The 22,224-nt window shown below is 37.7% G+C and overlaps 1 protein-coding gene across 1 annotated transcript; it reads left to right on the forward strand.

Moving 5' to 3' along the window:
- Positions 1–245: 245 nt before the first annotated feature.
- LOC307167085 (nesprin-2) lies at positions 246–21,996 on the forward strand. Its single transcript, XM_079886015.1, has 13 exons — positions 246–503; positions 7,944–8,224; positions 8,315–8,465; positions 9,542–9,724; positions 10,820–10,957; positions 11,852–12,046; positions 13,490–13,715; positions 14,886–14,992; positions 15,516–15,567; positions 15,979–16,142; positions 18,894–19,076; positions 19,379–19,443; positions 20,602–21,996. The coding sequence occupies exons 2-13, from the start codon at positions 7,965–7,967 to the stop codon at positions 20,816–20,818; spliced, it is 1,941 nt and encodes a 646-aa protein (XP_079742141.1). The 5' UTR covers positions 246–503; positions 7,944–7,964; the 3' UTR covers positions 20,819–21,996.
- Positions 21,997–22,224: the final 228 nt, after the last annotated feature.

A 22,224-nucleotide genomic window follows, 5' to 3' on the forward strand; every position in this document is an offset into this window, starting at 1 on the left:
ATATGTATGAACAAAATCATTTTTAACATACGCCTACTTTATGTAGCATGTTTTCTTGTTGTGTACATTCATTTATAACAGTTTATTTTCGCTTTGTTCACCTTTTCTATTACAAAAATAACAATTTATCATATTTTATTTCCGTAAATATCCGTGCTTGAAGTCACGCAGAAGAGTTGTAAAGGTGAGTAGGAGGAGCGGATGAACCGCTCGGGGGGCGTGGCTTCCTCTCACCTGTGTCAGGTGACAGTTCAATTTGCTTACAACTCAAAAGACTGGTGACTGTGTTAAGTGACCTGCAACAGAGTTTCTCTTTATCGCACAACATAACTTAGTGTTGTTTCTTATTTGATGCGTGTTAGTAAAGCATACAACCTGATATTTCAAAGCTGATCAGAAGTATTTTCTCCCTGCGGATAAAAACTTTTGCTCATGTATGATTGCTGAAACCCCGAGGGATTCCCTGAAGGAAAAAGCTGAAAGCTGGAGTGACAGGTTTGCACGTAAGTCTTAAAAGGAATAAAATACAATTTCATTTTTTTTAAATCGCTTACAAACTTTGTTCACGTGCTTTACGCGTTTGTGCATTTAGCGCGTGCATTTAATCAGCGTAGTGTATAATTATTTATACATGTATGGGTAGATTTTCGACGAAAATCATATTTATCACTAATCGAATTCTCTTTCAATATTACTTGTTCTAGTATGTAAACACAGGGACAAACTTTTTGGCAGACGTACCAGATGGTAATTACGCACGTGACAGTTTGCAAAAGGCGTGTTTAAGTGCTTTGCCTCTATACAAGCCATTGTTTTCAAAGTATTTAAATGTGTTTCTGTTGTTGTGGAATGGTATGCATGACTCACCAGTTGGGTGACAACACCAGACCATCAGGTTACAAGACTACTGTTGAATGTGATACTCCATGCTCAATGATTATTCCCGCAATGGCATCTGATGCCTCTTGCAATTTAAACTGGGCCTGTATTCAGGGTCAGAGATCTTTTGTTGTTTATCAAATTAGTTTTAATGGGCTTAAATAACATTTTCAACCATAATGAGTCATAGAGCCTCTACAACCTGCTTTAAGACATAAGGCCTACTATTAGTCAAGATTGGACACACCTACTCATTCTTTAATATTTCCACATTTTAGAAGTGATTAGCAAGTAAGTAAAACTATAATATCTCAAATGGAAGTATGGGATTTTTACCGTAAGCTGTTTTTCAGTGACTGCTGTTTGTCTACATTACAGCTCTAAAGAAATGCATATATATATATATATATAATTTAAAAAATTCACATGAGAAACATATTGTGAAATGTGTCCAAACTTGTGACTTTGTTTTTTCTAATTTATTTTATATTTAGAATAGAATAAATGTATAGATAGAATAAGTATTTTAAAACATTTAATTTTACTAAAAAACAAATAAATTAATGATTCCAGCCTCCAGACGTCATCTCCTTCCCCATATGTTTCTATCATTAATATCTCAGATCTCTCCGTATCGGTTGCCAACTTGCCATCATTAGCATAAGAATGTAATTTACAGTGTCCTCTGTGGTGGGAAAAACTGCACACTGTCTACTACATCATGATGAGAATGATATGAAAAATGTTAAATAATTAATGTTCAGACAGCTGATTGTGAAACTAACAACTACATATTAGCTTTTTTCTGCCATTTCATCCATCTGAGTGGATTTCAAGACTGCATGGCTTGAAGAACTTGAGTTGGTGTTTTATTTTTCTAGACATCTTACTCTTATCTCAATCTGCCCGGGGCCTTCCAGTGAGCCCTTTAAAAACAATTATCTGATTTGCCGTCAATATACCCACTAATTTGATGTTCACTATTTCAAACGTAGACCTAAACCCAATGATTTGATTGAGGCCCAACAAACCAGGGTTTAAGCAGTGTCAGGAAAAAGTGCTGTGAGCACAGAGAATGAAGTTTTCCTTCTGCTTGTACTTGTCCTGTTCTTTGGTTATACTGTTCTGGCTTCCTGCTCTAGAAAGACCCCAGAAGTGGGATTATTTGAAGATTGTTGGTTGAAAGAAATGTATGTTGGTTTAAAAGGGCAAAAGAGAGCTTCCTGCTTTGTCTTTTCGTTCTAAATATCCCCTCCCAGGCCCATTATGGTTCAGGACAGGGTATAGATGCATTCAACAAAACACACTTCTTTGCCAGAATGACACCATGCTGAGTTTAATGATGAATGGTGTCATGCATCAGTAGTAATTGGCCATTCAGTCTAATGCTACTACTGGCTTTCATTGTTAGACTTTTTTTTTAAAGAGCTTTCTCCTCCCTTTTGCTACTGGCCAGTTTCGTTGCTGAAACTGCAGATGCCCCCTGAGCAGAGCTTTGTTTGAAAACCAGGAATCAGATTTCACCAACACTTGTGAAGGATGAATGACAGTTTTGTATTCTGGCATGCACATATAATGAAAGCAAGGAGGGACGAAGTTGATCTGTGATTTAGTTCAGCTTTGACTTATACTTTATACATAGCTTTGGATTTACATTTTTATATATTTATTTATTTATTTATTTATTTTAAATGTTATATATAAATAATATTTCACTCCTCTAGAGAGGCATGTTATTTCTTTCTCTCTCCTGAGAGAATGACCTTGCTTCAGGCATGGCAAACAGACATTCTGCTTTGTAAAACTCTGTCTGTCCTTGAATGAATCCTCAGTTGTCAGGTGAATGAGTCTGTGTTATTCTCCCTGAGCACAACACCTGTCAGACGTCTGCTAGCAGGGGAATCACAGCTGAGAGGGCAATCATTTCCATCTCTAGCAATGACGCATTCATGTGGAGCGATCAAATTCGTCTTCTTAACAAGAGTGCCTTTTGGAGTAACTTGCCTTTGGCTATGTGCTGCAGTTAATGGATGATGTCCTCATTATACCTTTGATATTGTCACAAAGCAGCAGATCTTCTTTGTCATCTGTTGTTTTTGGAATTATGTTGTCTTAAGCATGGGAAATGGAGGCAAATCCAAGAGGATGCTGTCTGAGAACTCTCACCAGATTGTGAGTGCTGTAAATGGGATTAGAAGAAGCCTGGATTGGATTTGAAGGCTGATCTAGCTACTTTAATCACAAACTAACAATTTCTCAGAGAGCATTCGCCTCTTATTAAGAGAATTAAGGGCACGGTCGGACTTGAATTGAGACTCAATAATGAACTGTGGTTCACAGGCGAGTTTGCTGTACCGATGCTCTTTTGCCCTCTACACAGCTTGGCCTCTGAGGGGCCCAAGGAGAGGAGGGGGGACTGGTTCGTCTCTTGCTTTGTGTGTGTGTAGTGGATCAGATCAGGTGTCTTGGCACTGGCCTCTTCTCCCTATCCGGGTGCTGAGAAAGGCCTGTTTGTTTGCGATTTGGGCCTGTGGCACCAAAGAGACAATGAGTGCAGTCTCTGTGAGAACGGGGAGGTTCGAGCTCAAGCGGTGCAGAGCACCAGGGTCCTTATCTCCTCCGTCTTCATGAGCACCCATTACCGGAAACACAGATGTCCCTCAGACCACCTCCATGGGACGGTACAGACGGGAGTGGGTGGAACGCTGTCACCTCACTGGAAGTGTGTGCACACGTTTTCGATTAAAAATACATTTTCTGAACAGGATGGCTCAATCAGGCAGAACTATTTTAGAATGTCGTAATATTGTGACTCCCACTGAGCAAATGGTGTTAAAATTGTGCGGGGTTGTGGTGTTCATCATGTTAAACCACTGGTTTTGCTTGAAGATTTTACATTGCACATCAAGTGGTGGCCCAATACGGTTCCAAATGTCTGTAAAACCTAAAATAAAAACTTTAGCATGCAAGTACACAGTAAGGGCTAGCGCAAAATGCAATATATTTCTCAATATTTTTAATTTTTCCAAATTTTGCAAGTACAAAAAAGGCAGCTTTTTTATTAGGTATAATTCTTTTATAAATGTGTGCATGCTTTGTTGTTGTTGTTGCTTTATATACTGTTGGTATTTATTTGAAATCCCCTTCCAGTCAATAATTGTAATCTTTGATAGTCAAAATGACATCTAAATTTTTTTTTTTCCAGTGAAAATAATTTCTTAATGCCTTGAAATAGCTTGAATGTAACTACACCTATGCTTCATTTTGTATACGCTGACTCATGAATATGCTAATCCCCCCCCTATAATTCACAATTCACCCACTTTATGTACCTGTTTTTCCTGTCCTTTCTTAAAGGTGGTCTTTTGCTCATTGTGTTAAAATGGCCACAGAGCATGATAGGAATTATAGGAAATTTCCACCCGCACATTGACAGGATTGTTTACATGGTTTCAAAACACATTTTTGTGACTATCGTTGCGTCCGAAACCTTAGGCAGCTGATTTGTTGCCTCGCTGCTCAGGCGATGACTTTGCTGGCAGCGTTTGCACTCAATGGTACCTCACAAAACTGATTTTCGACAGACTTTTTTTTGAGGCAGTGTAACGGTTTAATATTCTACAGTAAAATAGAGAGAGCTTGGATGATAACTAGAGCATATTTAATTACTACAATAGAAATTTCCCACTAGAAATGACATCAAAAGTGATTAGCGTTGGTCAAAAAGTGCTTTTACACACAAACTGACCACCAACCGCAACTTTCAGATGCCACGTAAGCATTTAGCTCAGCTGTCACCGATTGGAAAGCATAGGATTGTGGGATATCCTGCCAGCCTTCAAAAATCAATCCGATGAAGGTTTTACAGGAGCAAGCTAACAATTGATACGGATGCGCCCTAATGCCTTCCTACATTGGAATGCTTACTCCGAAGGCAGTATTTTTAAGATTTCAGACGCAGCCTATCTTCGGTACACTGCAATTTTAAGGAGAAAATTCTCAGTTATGGTGTTGGCTGAATTTGCAGATGATTTGTCTTAAAGCATTTTAAAAACGCCACATAAACACGTTAATTTGATTTTCACCACTTGAAGTGTTTATTTATTAGGTGTACATTTGTTTATTTCTCTATTTTAGTAGTTTTATCTAGATGTTTCTTTAAATAAATGGACATTAAGTGATTATTCATTGTTTTATTATTATTTGCTTTTAGCTTTGTCGTCGTCGTCGTCCCCCCCCCCCCCTCCTTTTTTGGTCACCAGTTTAGATCTACTGATATGAATTAGATTAAGCAGCGCTATCTTTTATATCCTTAGATTCCTTACTGCATGTTGTAGTCTTAGTCCATACTTAGTTATTGTAGGAAAGTTAGTTTACATCTAGAATGTTGGTCCATGAGTCTAATTAGCATTTAGCTTTTCAGTGATGTTTTCAGTGATGTGATTGATTAGAGTCATTAGACACACACTGTTTTGTCCTCCACCTCAAATTAATCAATAGAATGTGGGCAGAAATTGTCGGTTATACTTTTTGCTTGGCGGCGTGTGGGATGAGATGCAGTCCGAGCCCCGAGCTTGGCAAGAGATTGGGTGTTTACTGCTTTGGATGAAAACAGCAACAGTCTGAGATTTTAAAATGTTATGACCTTTCCCATGCTTATCATAAGCCAAGGGAAGTAATTGTCATTGGCCACCGAAAGGGTAACTTTACCTCAGTTTGCCGTGAGGTTTATTCGGCGGCAAGGAGACAAGCTCCGCTTTATCCGCCGTTAAGAGAGAAAAAAACGATGTTCTCTCCAGAGAGACGTTCATGTCCTGTGAGGGTGTTTTGTGTCTGTACAGAGGTGTCATATGATCTGGAAAAGATGTACTGAATGCTAAATACTGAAACGCCATTGATGTATTGAATGCATCATTACTTTTCATTTGCTTCCACATGCAGACTCATCCTGCATCACCTTTTGCCTAATTGTAAGGGCTTTTTGTCCTCTGTCACACTCGCAGACAGCAGTTTGCGTGTTTATTCAACTCCGGCTCATTCAAATGCGGGCTGTGTTATGGAAAGATCCCCAGATGCACCTGCCTCGTCTGTTTCTAGCCAAACCACCGACACTAGCTGAATGGGATGACTAAGCATCTGTAATCCGGCCTGTCATTTACATCCTTTGGTGTCTCATGCTGATTTTTGACCCTGCTATATATATTAATTTACCATGATCCTTGTCCATGACTTTCTTGCAGGATTACATGTATATGATTACTATGGTCAAGCTGTCTGAGACTGGATTGGATATCAAAATGGTAACGTTTGTTTCACATTTACACCTGTGAGAACTTGCTATACACCTGTGAGAACTTGCTATACCCCTATTCCACGTCTTAGGCTTGTATGACAATCTCCCTGGTTTGGTTTGTGTTGGAGCATTATGATATGTAACTTAAGCTGGGCTGGGATGTTCTGTAGGCCTACGGGGTGAAAATCAGCATGAAATCAGAGTCTTAACGTCCCATTAACAGTCATTGTGTCATTGCACGCCTGTTGGGTGTCACACGTACACACCTGTTCATCAAGACACAAGCTCACCGATGAGATGGGATATGGCCTACAGCCTGCAATAAGTTTGCTTACTTCTGAAAAGGTTAGGAATAGAGTATGGATTGCAGTCGTGTTTGCACTCCATTACTCCTCAGGCGAGAGCAACATTCTCTGCAGGTTTAGAAAAGCAATAATGGTGACTTCGATTTTCAACCTGACTGCCTTAAGACTCAGTCCAGTGGCTTAATGCCCTCCACTGGGGCAAACCCTGAGAAGGGACCATTATTTTGGCTGAGCAGGAAGTCAGCGTGTACTTGCAGTGGAGGCGGACGGCAAGGTTGCAGGTAAATTATGCCCATCTAACTTTGAGTTATTAGCTGGTTGGGCTTGAAGTTTTGAAAGAACTGTTCTCCCCAAGTGATCTCGCTAGGCACGTCCTTCATAAATACTGATGCAGGCCACTTATGAGACTGACGTAGGCTCTTAAGCTATTCTTGAACATTTTTTAAAAAGTGTTTTTCATGAGGTCAGCCCAAGGCAGTTTTTGGGACCATCACTCTTGATTGACAGCAGAAATGGCCTGGCATAGCTGACCTTGTTCTGCCAGCCACATTATGCAGGTATTAGAGTGAGGAAAATCTATTTGGCTTTTTTTTTTTTTTTTCTGCCAGGGCTGTGGCGGTAGCGCCGTAACTCCTTTGGGTAATGGGCATAAAACTGATTTATGATTTTTGATGGCTGAAAATATACCCTAGAGCACAGGAGACTTTCCTCTGTGTCTGAAAGTTTTAATTCGTTTACTATGCAGATAAACCACAGCTTTTCTAACCAGATGCACTGTGATCAGTGAACGTGAAATTCTTCTTAGATGAGAGATTTAAAAAGAAAACTATGCAATGGTTTACATTTAGCATAGGACTTTTCGTTTTTGTTTGTCAACTTTTGAGCAATACTTCAAGCATTTATTAATATTAGTTAACGTTAATTTCAGCATTTACTAATACATTATTAAAATCAGTTGTTTGTTAACATTAGTTAATGCACTGTGAACAAACAATGAATGACCGTATTTTTATTAACTAACATTAACAAATATTAATAAGTACTGTAACAAATGTATTTATCATTGTTAGTTCATGTTAATACATTAACTAATATTAACAAATGAGACGTTATTGTAAAGTGTTACCTTTATTCATTGTATCTTATTTATGAATGTAGGCCTATTTTTGAAATTGTCATGCTAATTGATTGATTAATTTATTATTTGGTGTATTCAAGTTATTTATTCATTCAATATTTTATTCATTTAAAAAAATGATATCTTAAATCCTGGTCACCACTGATTTAAGTCTTGCACCATTTTAATAATCTTTTGGCATTACTAGTTAACTTTTAAAACTGACAAATGGATTTATTTTTAGTCTCTCAATTAAAAGCTGCATGCGTAGTCATTAAAATGGTTTTAAATTCTTCCTAAAATACTTCCCAAAATTATCCTAATGAACCCTTTGTGTTGTTGTAAACAGGTGGCGCTTGGTGATGCCAGGATGTTAGAAGAGACGTCACTCAAAGCCAGTCACCATGGAAACACTAGAGTAGGCCCCAGAGGAAGTGATGAAGACCGAGGAGAGATACAAACATGTGTTGATACGAACCACCAAAGTGGTCTCTACTTACAGTCCTCTGAGACCTGCTGTCCCACGAGAAGCTTTCAACTACATGATGATTTGAACGAGTTCTCTAATGAGTGGTCGTCCATTGAAGACATGAGCCAAGATGTTTCCTTCTCTCTTGAGGGCTGCGTCAAGTGAGTAGGCATCCATGTGTATTGGAAACCTGTCTGTATAACTGATCTGTACAGACTGTCCTACCTAATTGTTTCTTATTGGTCCATCAGGCTGGAGAGGAGGTGGATGCTCTGGTATGAATTCAAGAAAGAACTCTCCTGCTTGGACGACTGGCTTCGATCAGCTGAGAAAATAGCAGCGTCCCCGAACTCCAGCCATGTGCTGTATGTTACAGCCAAAGAGGAGTTACAAAAGTATGAGGTAATGAGACATTGGGTCTAATTTCAGTAATGTTTGATGCTTAATTTTAGGGTCAATGACAGGTAAGAGTGTGCAAAGAAAAGGAAAAATGTATTTTAAAATATGTGCCAAGTTCTTTAAAAAAATACAAATAAAATAATTTGTATTGGATGGTTTTAAGAAGTGTTACTAGCATTTAAAAAAAAAAAAAATCATGTGATGTGACCAAGTAAAAATAACATGCATTCAGGGTGAATGGAAAATGTTTGTATACACATCTTAATGTCAATTTATAGAAAATAATCTCTTTCTTTTTTTATTAACTTTTTATTCATTACAAATTCAAAACCATATACATACACCACAGACACAAACAAAAAACATCGCCCACACTTACACTTTCGCTCACATTACCCACTACACGTATCCTAAAATAACATACATAAACTTATACATTCCAAACACTCGTACCCACTCCTAACCCGATAGGACCCTGTACACAAAGGAGAAGAAAAGAAAGAAAATGTTGAGGCCTAGAAACACAGTAGAGCTAAAGCCACAAGTCTGACCATTTACTAGTTTAAATCTGAGGGTGAAAACTCTTAAATGGAGTTGCCAAAACAAAATAATAAAATCATTTACCCCTTAACTCCTAGCTGCTGTGTTATTGTATAAGATGAGTGCAAGGCCATCTCAGATTAGTCATTACAGGTGTCTGTTGCTGAGTGGATACCGGCTAGTGTTTTGACGCTTTCTACAATGAAAGTGTAATCAACGACACAGACACACTTACACGCGCGCCGACAGCGCATTTACTCAGACTGTCTAGAAGCCCGGGACTTGTGCCAGTGAAGATAAATGACACCAAATGGCCATCAAACTCCTTGGCTCTCCTCCTAAGCACCGTTGCACCTCCCTCCGTCTTAACCCCTCGCACAAATTTCTTAAAATAACCTGCTTTAGTTTTTCAGAGAACTGGTGGGATTTATTTTTTACCTTCCGGTGGTTAATTTTACACTTTAGAGGGGGTTACCTCCTTGTTAATCGCATGATGTCATCAGTAACCAAAGACAGACTGTTTTTGTATCTCTTTCCAGAACCTGCGTGCTGAGGCCAGGATGCGTTTAACCCAGCTGGACGGCCTGGCTCAGAAGAGTCGAACTCTGGCCGGCCTGTTTAGAGGTACTATGGGCGCACGGCTCGTAGATATGACGAAGGACTGCGGACGGCGCTGGGATCAGCTCAGTAACACAGTGGAGACTGTGTGTCGCAGGTTAAAGGTATATAAAGACCCTCAAACTGCTAAAATGTGACATCTTTTAAAGCAAGCACACTGTAAAAAAATCTATGAAATTCATGGTAAATAAAACAGCTGCTGTGGTTGCCAGAACTTTACCGCAAAAAAAGGTAGCAACATTTTAGTTGCTACCTGCATATTTCACTAACTGACATAATGTAAATATACCAACTTACTGAAGTACTAAAATCTGTTTTGTACTTTTATAATACAGTGACAGCCATCAAAAACACAGGTGATAATGAAAAATCCACATGAAGATTCAAAGCTGATAAAATATAGCTTTTCCACAAGCTGATGTAAATATTAATATATAAGGTGTGCAGTATCATGCACACGCATTCAAAACGCCATCATGGTAATACAAACAGAAAAAGAAAGATATTTCAATAAAAAAATCTTCAAATGTGAAATTTCACACAGGGAATTCTGTAAATTATAGATGATTTGGTCTTAAATTTCCAAAAACTGTAAATTTAACAGCATTTTACTGTAAAAATACATGAAATGTCCTGTTAGATTTTACAGTTTTTCACTGTAAAAATGCAATGGTAAAAAAACTGAATGGTAAGTTTCATCATTACTACATAGTTTTTTTTTTTTACCATTAAAATTATAATATTTTACAGTTTACAAATTTTTAGGTTCTCAATATATTGTTTATTGGGGCTGAAAAACGTAAAAAGCACATGATTTTGAAAGGCGTTTTATTTGCTACTTTCTACTCGCGTAAGTCTCTCTTGCCCCATTCCTTCCCTCATTTTAATCCCATTAACTCTTTATCCATACAGCCCTCTGCTCTGCCTGCGTTCAGCTTACATAATTCTGTCCTTTCAGCCACAGTGACCCCTGCGCACTGTAGGTCTATGCTGGGCTGCATTGCATATGCCCCCCTTTACTGTGGGCTTTACAGTGTCTGTTTTGTTTATGCCATTTCCGCTCCCTGTCTGCCGCTTTGACGTCCTTGTTAGAATTTTGGTGTGTCTCCCTGTCAGTCTCTGTCTCTGCTAAAAACAGCATCAGGGTGTAGACGGTCAGACAGAATGATGCTCGCTCTGTCTGTGTGTGTGCGCAACAGCATTTGGTCTGCCAGCGGGAGGATTTTGAGAGGCAGAGTGAAGAGATGGCAGTGTGGCTGGCTGATATGGACCTCAGGCTGACTGAAGTGGAGCACTTCTCAGGCAGAGACACCTGCTCGAAGATGCACCAGCTTCAGGTACTCTCAGGAAACATGGATCTATGGATTGGTCCATGCAGAGAGAAATCTGATCTCTGTTTGTTTGTTTGTTTGTTTGCCATCTGGGTAGTGTGGTTTGTGTCACAACAAGTGCAGATCTTTAACATCTAATTTACAGGTTCAAATCCCTGAAAGGCATTTCTGAGCTTTATTAACCAAATAGTAGGTCACTGAAAGTATGAGAAACGAGACCTTTTGCAAAAAACCATAGTTATTTAAATAAAATAAATGAATAAAATTAAAATAAAATAAAAATGAGCAGGAATCAATGTCACCCCAAAATCAAAATGAATACATTTTAAATGAAGAACCTGCAAGTTATTTTTAGGACAATTAATATTTCTCTGCACAGTGCTTTTCTTTTCCAGATATTTTATGTTTTTAAAGAAATCGATAATAAATAAACAATCATAATAGTGATGATGATGGTAATATAGTCCATCATCATGATAATCATCATAATAGTGATAAGAATAATAATTACGGCAATATTAATAACAGAAATAATCATCATAATGATTATAATCAATGACCATAAGTGAGTATTATTATGATTGTTATATTAATATATACTCTTTTTTTTTTTAATACAAATAAACACTTATAAATTAACTATGATCATTTTATTTTAAATTTTATACATATTCCTCATTATTAAGAAAATAGCATTGCTGTTATAAAAATTGAGCATAAATGTCCTTAATTGTTATTGAGATTTTTTTCTTTTGGGCATTTTAATGATTCTAAACATAGGCTTGAAGGAAAACTTCCATTCAAAATAAGTTCTATTTGGGGATTTATCTATAGAACTATCAAGGAAAGATGTTGTATGTGTATGATTATTAAACATGTTTGTGTATATCTATCTCTCAGGGGTTTCAAGAGGCGGTTGGAGAGAGTGCAGGTAAACTGAACGATTTACTCCAGCACGGAGAAGAGCTGATCCAAAGAAGCGAGCCGGCGGACGCCCAGGCCATCGAGAGCCAGCTGCAGGAACTCCTGCTCCACTGTACTCGTGTCTTTCAGGGCCTGGGCCGCCTGCACACACGTCTGCTCAGCATGAGACTGGTATATATCCATGCTGCATGTGCACAAATGAGATTAAACTTTTTTCACACCTGGAATGAACTAAGATAAAGTCTGAAAGTCTTCTCACAGTCTCTTTTGAACTTGTAATTCAATTGCTCCATTTTTGGTCTGAAATCAAGGTGCGTATAATCATTTCAACTCATTTGCCACCCCGAATGTTAGCCAACCAAGCAGCTGACTGATCTGCATTAGCATGGTAGCTTTTAGCTAATGTTTTTGGTCAATCCTCCATAGATCAGTATTATCACGCACCATATGCACAAAACTTAAAAAGTCCCTTCTCTCCCCTGATATTCCCCTGATAGCTTTTTTTTTTATTTGATAATTTAATTTGTGCCATCTCAAGTTCACTGTTGCTCAAGGCAGGGCTGTTGCATATTTCAGAAAATTATCCCAAGGGAAAGCTACTCAAGCATCCAACTTCATACGTTCTGGCAGGGGAGTCATGAATACACCCCCTGAATAGCCTGAATTGTTGTCTTGTAGCCAAGCAGCCACTGTACAATACATGTACTGTCCATTTGAACAAGTTCCTTGTGTGAGCCTTTGTCTCTTTAGGTCCAAGTGGATCACGTTAAGACATGCTAAAAGTCTAGCGTTCTTATGTTCTTTATGTTGTTGTCTGATATAGGATGTTTATAGAATCCCACACCAGACATCTCATGATGAATTGCCACTGTAAATTTTCCATAGCTCTGAAAAAACACACAATGTCTATAATGTGTAGACCCCCCCCCTCCCCCCTCCTCACCCCAGTTCAGCATGTTCTCAGAATTTTCAGAATGTTGTTTTCACACTTAAAAATGAATTGATTGTATTGCATAAATAATTGTGTGATAGATGTAATATAATTAACTGCAAAATTATTTAATGTGTACTTTTTCACTTTTACTCAGCAAGGATGCATTAAATTGATGATTGAAAAGTGACAGTAAAGATTTACATTGTTACAAAAATTTTATTTCAAACAAATAATGTTCTTTTAAACTTTTTATTCATCAAAAAATCCTGAAAAAAGAAAAAAAGTCATGGTTTCCACAAAAAATAAGCATCACAACTGTTTTCAACATTAATAATAATCAGAAATATTTATTGAGCACCAAATCCTCATACTAGAATGATTTCTGAGGGATCATGTGACAGTGAAGATTAGTAATGATGCTGAAAATTCAGCTTTGCCATCACAGGAAAAAATTACATTTTAAAATAGATAACTTATTATTTGAAATTTTATTTTGGAAATAAAATTAACAAATAATGTTTTGCTGTATTTTCGATCAAATAAATGCAGCCTTGGCGAGCATAAGAGGCTTCAAGGACATTAAAAAAACCATATCTTCTTCCTTCTAAATAAATACCTTTAAACTGAAATGTAATTCTGAAAATGCAAGTGTTTTAAGATGTTTAATTGTGTTATCCCAGGTATTTGAAGAGGACTGGGCTCTGTGTGCCCCTGACTCTGGCTGTCCCTCTGAGAGTATGCTGGAGGATGAGTGTTTTTTAGAGCGCACCATGGCGCTTCAGTCTCAGGCCTGCCTTCCTCAATCCAGTCAAGATCACCAGGTTCTGGAGTGGGACCCTTCGGTGGACATTGGTCGGTCAATCTCCCGGGATGACACAGACTCGTCCTCCTTCAGTGCTGCTGCAGGTAGGGATTGCCCCTGTAATACAATCCAATCTTCATATCCATTACCTGCAAATAAGGCCATTGCGATCTAGTGGTCCGCTACCCGACCCGAGCCAAACGTTCTCGGGGACGGGGCGGGTCCGGGCTTCAATTTAAAGCCTGTGCAGATGTCTATGGCAATCATAAAACTTTAGGTGGTGATTAATTGACATGCAAATAATTGATTAGTTTTCTGTTTTTGTTCAATTCATTTACTGTGTAAGCTTGATACACATACCTTTAATTTGTAGTTTATTCACATTACACTTGACACCATACATTGAAATGTACAGTAGTGTTATTGTAATTTTGTTTATATACTATATTTTTTATTAATATTTTGAATTGGCTTTTGTAATATTTTCAGTTTTCATTTTAATTTGTTTAATTTTGCTACGTGGTTTTGTCCTTTATTATTATTTTTATGTACACACATTTCTATATAACTTTAAGTTTTAGTTGTAGTAGTTAAAATAAAAACATAGAAACTAAATTTTTTAATTTTTCTATTTTATTTGTTACTGAAAACTATTTTTAATAGTTTAAGTTATAACACTGATGTACAGTATTGTTTTCTCTAAAGCTCTGTAAAAATATTGCACAGGGCGGTAATTATGTTTAATATATAAATACAATTTTAGATATTTCTATTGATCCACGTGTTTTTTTTTTTTTGTGTTTTTTTTATTTTTTTTATCTCAGCCAACCTAAATATTATTTTGTTGTAATATTGACTATTTTTGTTGCTCTCTGTTGTGTATTATTGATGTCTGTTGGTGTTATAAATATTATCATATTATGCAATAGTACTATATTTCTGTCTTAAATGAATCACGTTCAACATTTCTAAGCGCATGTTAAAATAAAGTGAAACTGGAGCACTTTGCATTCACAATATAAATTAACACTTTGTTTATATGTCCGCGTGCATGTGGTGTAAACCACCGCAGGTGCTCCAGAGATATTTATGCTTCACATGCGAATTACAATCAGGTTATTATGTAATAATCATGACACCAAATGAGGACTGGATGGTTTAATACTTTCCGTAGCCCTTTATACTTTGTGATTGCTACACATTTCTATTAGCTTATCACTTTAAAACAGAATTTAACTTTGACCTATCAGGAACATTTTCTTCCATCCTCTCAGGTGTGTCTTGCACAGATGAACCAGCCAAATATCCTCTGAGGAGGAGAGTCTACAAGAGTCCTGTGGATTCGCATCCAGACAGGGCATCTGTCAGCTTCAAGCAGCCAGTAAGTCCATCTGACAGATCCAACTTCGTTCTATAATTATTTCCATTATACTATACATTTAAACATGGATTGCTGGTCCTTTGTGTATTTGCATACATTTTCCATCTAGCAACTAAATGTAATTGAAATGCAAATTAAGGGATTTTTTTTTTTTTTTTTTTTTTTTTTTTTTTTGCATAGCCATTTTTGGCCTCCAACTAAAATGATCACATGGTGGTTGGTGTCTTTGTATGCATACATAGATGTAAGCACACGTGTGCTTGCACGTTGTAGCATGCAGGGGTATGTAACATGCAAATGGATGGTTACAGGTCTGAGTTAGATGGTATGTTTTTACTTATTGAGCTGGCTTTAGAACACGTTAAGCCACCCTATTATTCAAGTGCATTGAAGTACATTACTTTCAATAGAAATGCATCTTAATGTATGGAAGCCGTTGATGGTAAAAATGTCTGTGAATAACATGCATCTGTGTATATCTTTAATGTAGGTGAATGCTGAACGTATTTGTTGTGTTTTTCAGGGCGTTGAGAAGAGCTTAGAGCGTGTGGCCCCACCCCAGATGCCAGTGCCAGGTAAAGCCGTGGCTCCTGATTGGTCAGTGTCTCTGGTGCCATCCACTGAAGGCAGTGTCCCTCTCACCGCTTAATCATTCTATAATCATGGAAGAGCTGCTCTCAATTTGGCTTGTTTTCTAATATCCTTGAAAAAAAGCCAATAGCCACCTAAAACCTCATTTATAAGGTTCATGATGGGCAAAGGTCTCAACTTTTGAGCTTCTGTATTGTGATTTGGCCCATTGTCAAATCATATTCTATGCAGCAACTAGTTTTCAAATGTTATATGTGGTGCTTATATCCAGGGATTAGACATTTTTATGGTAATTAATGTCTAGTCTAATCTGCAGTAAACCAATTTTTTACATCATAGTCCTGATTTGTTTATGCTTTGCTAACATCTGTTTTGCATGTGTTTGTTTTTGATAGTCATCAGAGCCGGCAAGCCTCAGCACGCCAGACAATTTAAGACTTCCACACCTGAAACTAGGTCTCCTGAGCCTGTGACCTTTGACCCTGACCGCATCTGCGCTTGGCTGGGCCAGACGCATCAACTTTGTTCTAAAGCCGTCCAGACGGAGCATGTTTCACAGGTACACTTTGCTTGGAAAAAGAAACCTGAAAGAACTGTATCACAATTTCCACAAAAACATTAAAATATCTTTTGAATTGAAGTGTATGTATACGTTTAAGCTTCTCTGTGAGTAATGCTTCTCATTACACTGTCTGTCAAAAATGGTTTAATGGCTCTCGTAGATTGCTTTTGGCATTAGCTTGATGTCAATATTATTGAATTTTTTGATGCAAAGTAACTGTGTTGTTAATACCAGTGGTATATCAGTGTCACTTATTTAGAGGCAATAAATGGCCAGCTGCTGCTGCTCATGTGCTTATAATGAATTGCAGCTCATAAAATCAGTCTTTGGCCTTTAAATATATTTATTTGTCATTTATACAGCCATTAATTTTAAATAATTATATAAAATCATTGAACTTTTCATCAATGGTAGGACAGACTCTCTAAGTGATGGTAGTTGAATATGAATTTTACACATCACCCAAGTTGTAGCTATTGATGTTTAATAGGTAAATAATCCTATATGAATTATTATCCAGTGGGGTCCAAAAGTCTGAGACTACAATTTTAAAAAAACTATAGTCTTACTTTATATATAATCTGCTTTATATATAAATTACTTTATATATAATATAAATATATATATATATATATAAATATAAATTTTTTTTTTTTTTTTTTTTTTTTTAAATGGGTAAAAAATTATAAATGGTATTAAATCACTAAATTGCACTAGTTGACTTCTGTGACCCCACTGTATGTTCATCCTACACTGCATGGTTCAGTATTCATAACTTGCTGATTTTGTTCTGGATTTGATTTCTGCTTCATTAGTTTACATATTTAGTGCTGCAGTCATAAATGCAGAATGGATGATCGGTGCAATTGTGAATTGAGAAATGTTTGCCAAATCTCATTAAGACAAGGCACAGCAGTCACAGGCTGTGCACGTTATAACAGTCTCGACTCTGTAATGGTCATCATGCTGCTTTTCCACCTCACATTGACTTGCTGAAGATCTGTTTACTGCCTCAATGTGCTCTTCATATTAGGGCCTCTCTCTCTCTCTCTCTCTCTCTCTCTCTCTCTCTCTCTCTCTCTCTCTCTCTCTCTCTCTCTCTCTCTCTCTCTCTCTCTCTCGATAGATAGATAGATAGATAGATAGATAGATAGATAGATAGATAGATAGATAGATAGATAGATAGATAGATAGATAGATAGATAGATAGATAGATAGAGTGAGTTTTAGAATCGATATCGCAAAGTGTGCATCTGCGATAGTCATATCGCTGGATGTGATTGTGCGCTGTTAAGTATAGGGGTCGTAATTGATCCGTACAGAGCAGGCACCACGGTTCGAAATGCACGTAATTCACGGATTAATTGCAGTTTAACTTTAATTAATTGCAGTTTAATTAAAGTTTAACCATCATACAGGGAAAGTTCATTATTTGCATGTTTAAGGTCCTGTCAGTTTAAACATCCAAGTGATTTTAAACCATTCTAGCTTAAGATGTGAAAGAACTCAATTCGGGACTCTTGCGCTGTTTTCTGTGCGCACATATGACATGCGAACTCAGAATTACGTTCTCTTCCGCGTCTATTTGTGCTTGTCAATGCTCGAGTATCCTCAAATGCATTCGCTTTGGCTAACATGAATGTAAACCATGGAGAAATAAAACAAATGCATATCATTATATTGGATCCGTGCATTTGTCTTAAAGTGACAGCAGCCTAATATTCCTGTCATTAATGTTAATCAATCAACAAAATACAAAGAGAAAATCACTTTTGCTGCTTTAACAAAGTTGAATTATATTTAATTTATACAGTGAAGACTATGCAGTGTTAATATACATTTGATGATTCAATTTCTGAACCTGAAAAACAAAGCACTGTTTATTTAATTTGTATCTTTGTTGTATTTTTATCTATGCTTCTAATTTGTTTATTTTCTATGGAGATTCACTCCCCTACAAAATCATTCTAGAACAATTAATTCTTTCCAAATAGAGCTATTCAAGTCATCTAGTGAAATTGTTTATCATAAATCCATATTTATTAATCTTTCTGTGGGAGAAAAAAGCCTATATTAGGGGCATCATAAAAATAAATGTACACGAGGAATATATGAGGCACATATTATTCAGCCGTGATGATAATTAATCCATCTCAAATTAATCTGTACCATCTCGACTTAAAAAGCTCAACGCTTCCTTTAGAGAGGGAAGGGGGGTGGGGGAGTTGGTTTCTGGGAAAGAGAATCCTCTGCACTGATGCAAAGGCCGATTTGCCTGCCGAAGCCTTGGAAAAACCTTGACGAGAGAGAGGGACCATTTCCATTTCAAAGAGCCTCTTGTAATTTCTCAGTGCTCATGGCTAATTGGCAGCTTTACAGGGAAGGGGAAAAAGACCAGCCGCTCTAACTGGCTCTTTAATGGCAGCCATAATTGTGGGCACAAACATAGTGGGGAACTGGCACTGCCAAAGGGCCAAAAGCGCCTGTGTAACGTGTCACACGAAAAAGTAGAGGCAGCGTATCTGTTGGTCCCATTAAAGGACTCAAAGAATGAGAGCAAATGAGGAAAACAAGAGAGCACAAAAAGACAGGGCACAAAAAGACTTGAACCTTATTAGTTAATGGAGCCCGTCTCTTTCGATTTACAACTGCCTTTTGTAGCATAGCGAAGCTGTCACATGTAGTGAGAACTGTGCTGTCCGCTCTTTGGCAATCAAAAGTGTTTGTTGCTTCTGTGAATCTTTATAGCCTCGCTCCAGTTTTTCATCTCTGCCTTCCGGAAAGGAGGAGGAGGGAGTTGAGTATCAGGAGAACGTGCTCCCCCAGAGACGCCCCCACCCACAGCAAACTCAGCACACGTGGTACAACCCCTGCCCGTCCCAGTCATGTGACCTCCAGCATCAATATTACCAATGTCACGAAGACCCACAGGTATATCTCCCTCGTGCAGACGCTTACGCCCCAAACACCCTCACACGGTAGCTTCAAATGTGTTACAAACTACATAACTACTTTTGTGGTCACCTAAGGTTTGTGAATTAAAGCTAGGCCTGTTAATGTGTAGCGAATGTGGCGCCTTGTGTGATTTTTATGATGTGATTTACACCTCAACACACCCCACACATAATTGCACTTGTAATGTGTGCCAGTGCCAAAGAGCTGGTAAACAATAGCGTCCCTGCAGGGCTTTGTTAATCTCAAGCTATTATCGTCTTGTCCCTCTCTGTCACTAGAGGCAGCAGGAGAGACTTTCCTTCCCCGACTCATTGGAGGACAACACCTGTACAAAGTCGAGTCGGTGAGAAAGTGTTTGATTTGATATGGTTAGCACTAATTATGTATTTTGTTCTGATAAACTGCTTTTTTCTCTCTCTCTCTCTCTCTCTCTGAACAGCTGGAAAAATAGGCATCAGAAATGCACTAGCATTCAAAAGTTTAAAATACTTTTTTTCAACAAGTATGCATTATATTAATCAAAAGTGACACAAAAGATGTTACAAAATGTCTCACATTTCCACAAAAACAAATAATATTAAGCAGCACAACTGTTTACAACATTGATATTAAAAACTAAATGTTTTTTGAGCACCAGATCAGCATGTTAGAATGATTTCTGAAAATTCCGCTTTTTTAAAAATGTATAAAGAATAGTTTTTCAAAAATATCAATATTTCACATTATTACTGTATTTTTGTTTAAATAAATGCAGCCTTGGTGAGCATAAGAGATTCTTTCAAAACTGTCATAATTTACTCTAAATTCTAAAATGGTCTTTCTAAACCTGGACTAAGATATTTTTGGGAAAATGATTTATCAAAGTCGGTGTGGTCCAACATATTTAGAATTGTACCCAATATTCTTAGTTAACCTTGAGCCAGTGATTTGGGCAGTGTCCAAAAAAGGCATGTTTAAGGTCTATTGGACTACAAAAATACAATGAGAATCATTTGACAAAGTGAAGTCATATGCTTCCCTGACCAGTGAGGCCAATTTTGTCAGAGAAATCAATTTAAATGCACTTAAACATGAAGCAACGACACATACGTTTAAAAGTCATTTTTACATGAATCGTTGAAACATTTTGGAATTGTTAAATGAAGGCTGTCCTAAAAGAAATTCTACGGTGAGCAGTATTTGCACATATTAAAGCAATTTTACCTCACCAATGCATACCAAGCTTACATTAAAATTGATTTATGCTCCTGGTGGGTCATTATCTTGCTCCAGTCCTAATTAAACACACCTGAACCAGCTAATCAAGAGTCTTTTGAATTGCTAGAAACTTCCAGGCACAAGTGTTGGGGCAGGTTGGAGCTAAACTCTTGGGAAATTGGCCCTCCATGAAGCAAGATTGGGCACAGCTGATTTATGCCAACCATCACCATAGCGGAGACCTGTCTCTTTCTTCTGTTAATGCTGAAAAATGTCTTTTTATCATATATTTTTCTGTTTCCAGTGGCCCGATTAAACCGAAGACCTCTACTAGCAGCCAATGGCAAAGAGGCCCCTGGCAGTTGTGGCCCCTGAGGTTTTTTGTCATCCTATTTGCCCTCCTGCTCGCTGTGATGATCTGGTACCTCATTTCAGTCCATGATACCTCATGTCATCGGTCCAATACCCTGACCCGCTCATTTCACCTGGCCCTACATTATAAAGGACCCCCTCCCACCTGAGGACGCAAGCTGTGATTATTACAGTAAAGACAAAGAGTTTAATAAGCACATATGGGATTGTTTTCAGGGTTTCCCTTAAATTTATTTTTTTTTTCTTCCCAGAATGAAAGCATGTGTTACATGAAAATGGAATGGGTCTGAAAGTTTTGCTTTATGTTTGGTTGCATGGCCAGCGTCACATTGGTCATAGATTATACAAGACCATCTTTAGACACTGTCCACATGCTTTTAAATATGGTTGGACTCAAGGCCATCAAAGCCTGTGAGTGCAAACCCATGTAACAAGTGCACTTAATTCTGCTCTGACACTAATTTTCTCACAATGTCAAAGTGAATAGTATAAAATTGAAATGATTTGACAGCTCTGGAAGCATCACTATTTAAAACTGCCTTGTTTACTTGATTTTTTTTGACTGACAGATTAAGCATTTATTGGCCAACCATTATGTATAAGGGTGTGAATGTGTTTGTTTCAAAAAATGTTGTTAAAGAATATTGCTGAATGTTGTAGTTGAAGACAATTTTGTACAGAGAGAGAATTAAACTGAACATGATACACAATATTTGACCAAGAACCACTATATTGTATGCTGTAATCACTGTAGCATTTTTAAAATGGGCATTCTGCACTGTATTTAATATATTGCATCAGTCCAATGAAGAAGACTCAACCAGGCTTTAAAGCAAATCCTTGTGCACATCAAGGATCACTTTTGCACTGTTATCAATTTTTTATGACTTCTAAAAATAAAAGAGATGAGCGAAAACAAGTGGTTGGCTGTGGATGGTGACACTGGAATGAGTGTGGAGTGATACGCCGTGTGATTCTCATTGGGGGGAAGCAGTCAGTGCCTTTCTCTGTGTATCTGGCTTGGTGGACTTGCTGAAAGAAGGTTTTGTGCTGCTGCCAGGGAAGAACACTCAAAAAGATTATGAAAGAATGTTTCAAATTCAATTAGCACACAAATGATCTTAGTTGGAAACGTCTGCAGATGGCCTTTCAACCTCATCTCTCTCCGTTCAGAGCTCTTGGGAGTTCTGTAGTCAACACTGCAGAAAACCAAGTGTGCTGTGCATGCAAGCAAGCCTGTCTTTTGTTTGATGATGAGTTTATTTACTTGGCAGGAGCAAAAGCGGAGTCTCAAATTGAACCATATACCTCTGCAAGCCTAGAGCCCATAAACCCCAAGCAAATAAATTCTAGTATCCACCTGAGGACGACATGAACAAACGGAGGAGTTCTCTAGCAATAAAACCTTTAGAGGAAATGGCCTTTTCTGAACTCTGCCGAAGCATTGAAGGTCAGTGCTGCTGTTACAACATTGTTAATTGCTGATATAAAGAGCATTTGGATTGGTTGGAAAAGGGATTATGCGGTAATGGTTCCAATGAAAGATGGCAGAGGA

The sequence above is a fragment of the Squalius cephalus genome, assembly GCF_949319135.1.
Source record: "Squalius cephalus genome assembly, chromosome: 11".
Taxonomy (NCBI): domain Eukaryota; kingdom Metazoa; phylum Chordata; class Actinopteri; order Cypriniformes; family Leuciscidae; genus Squalius; species Squalius cephalus.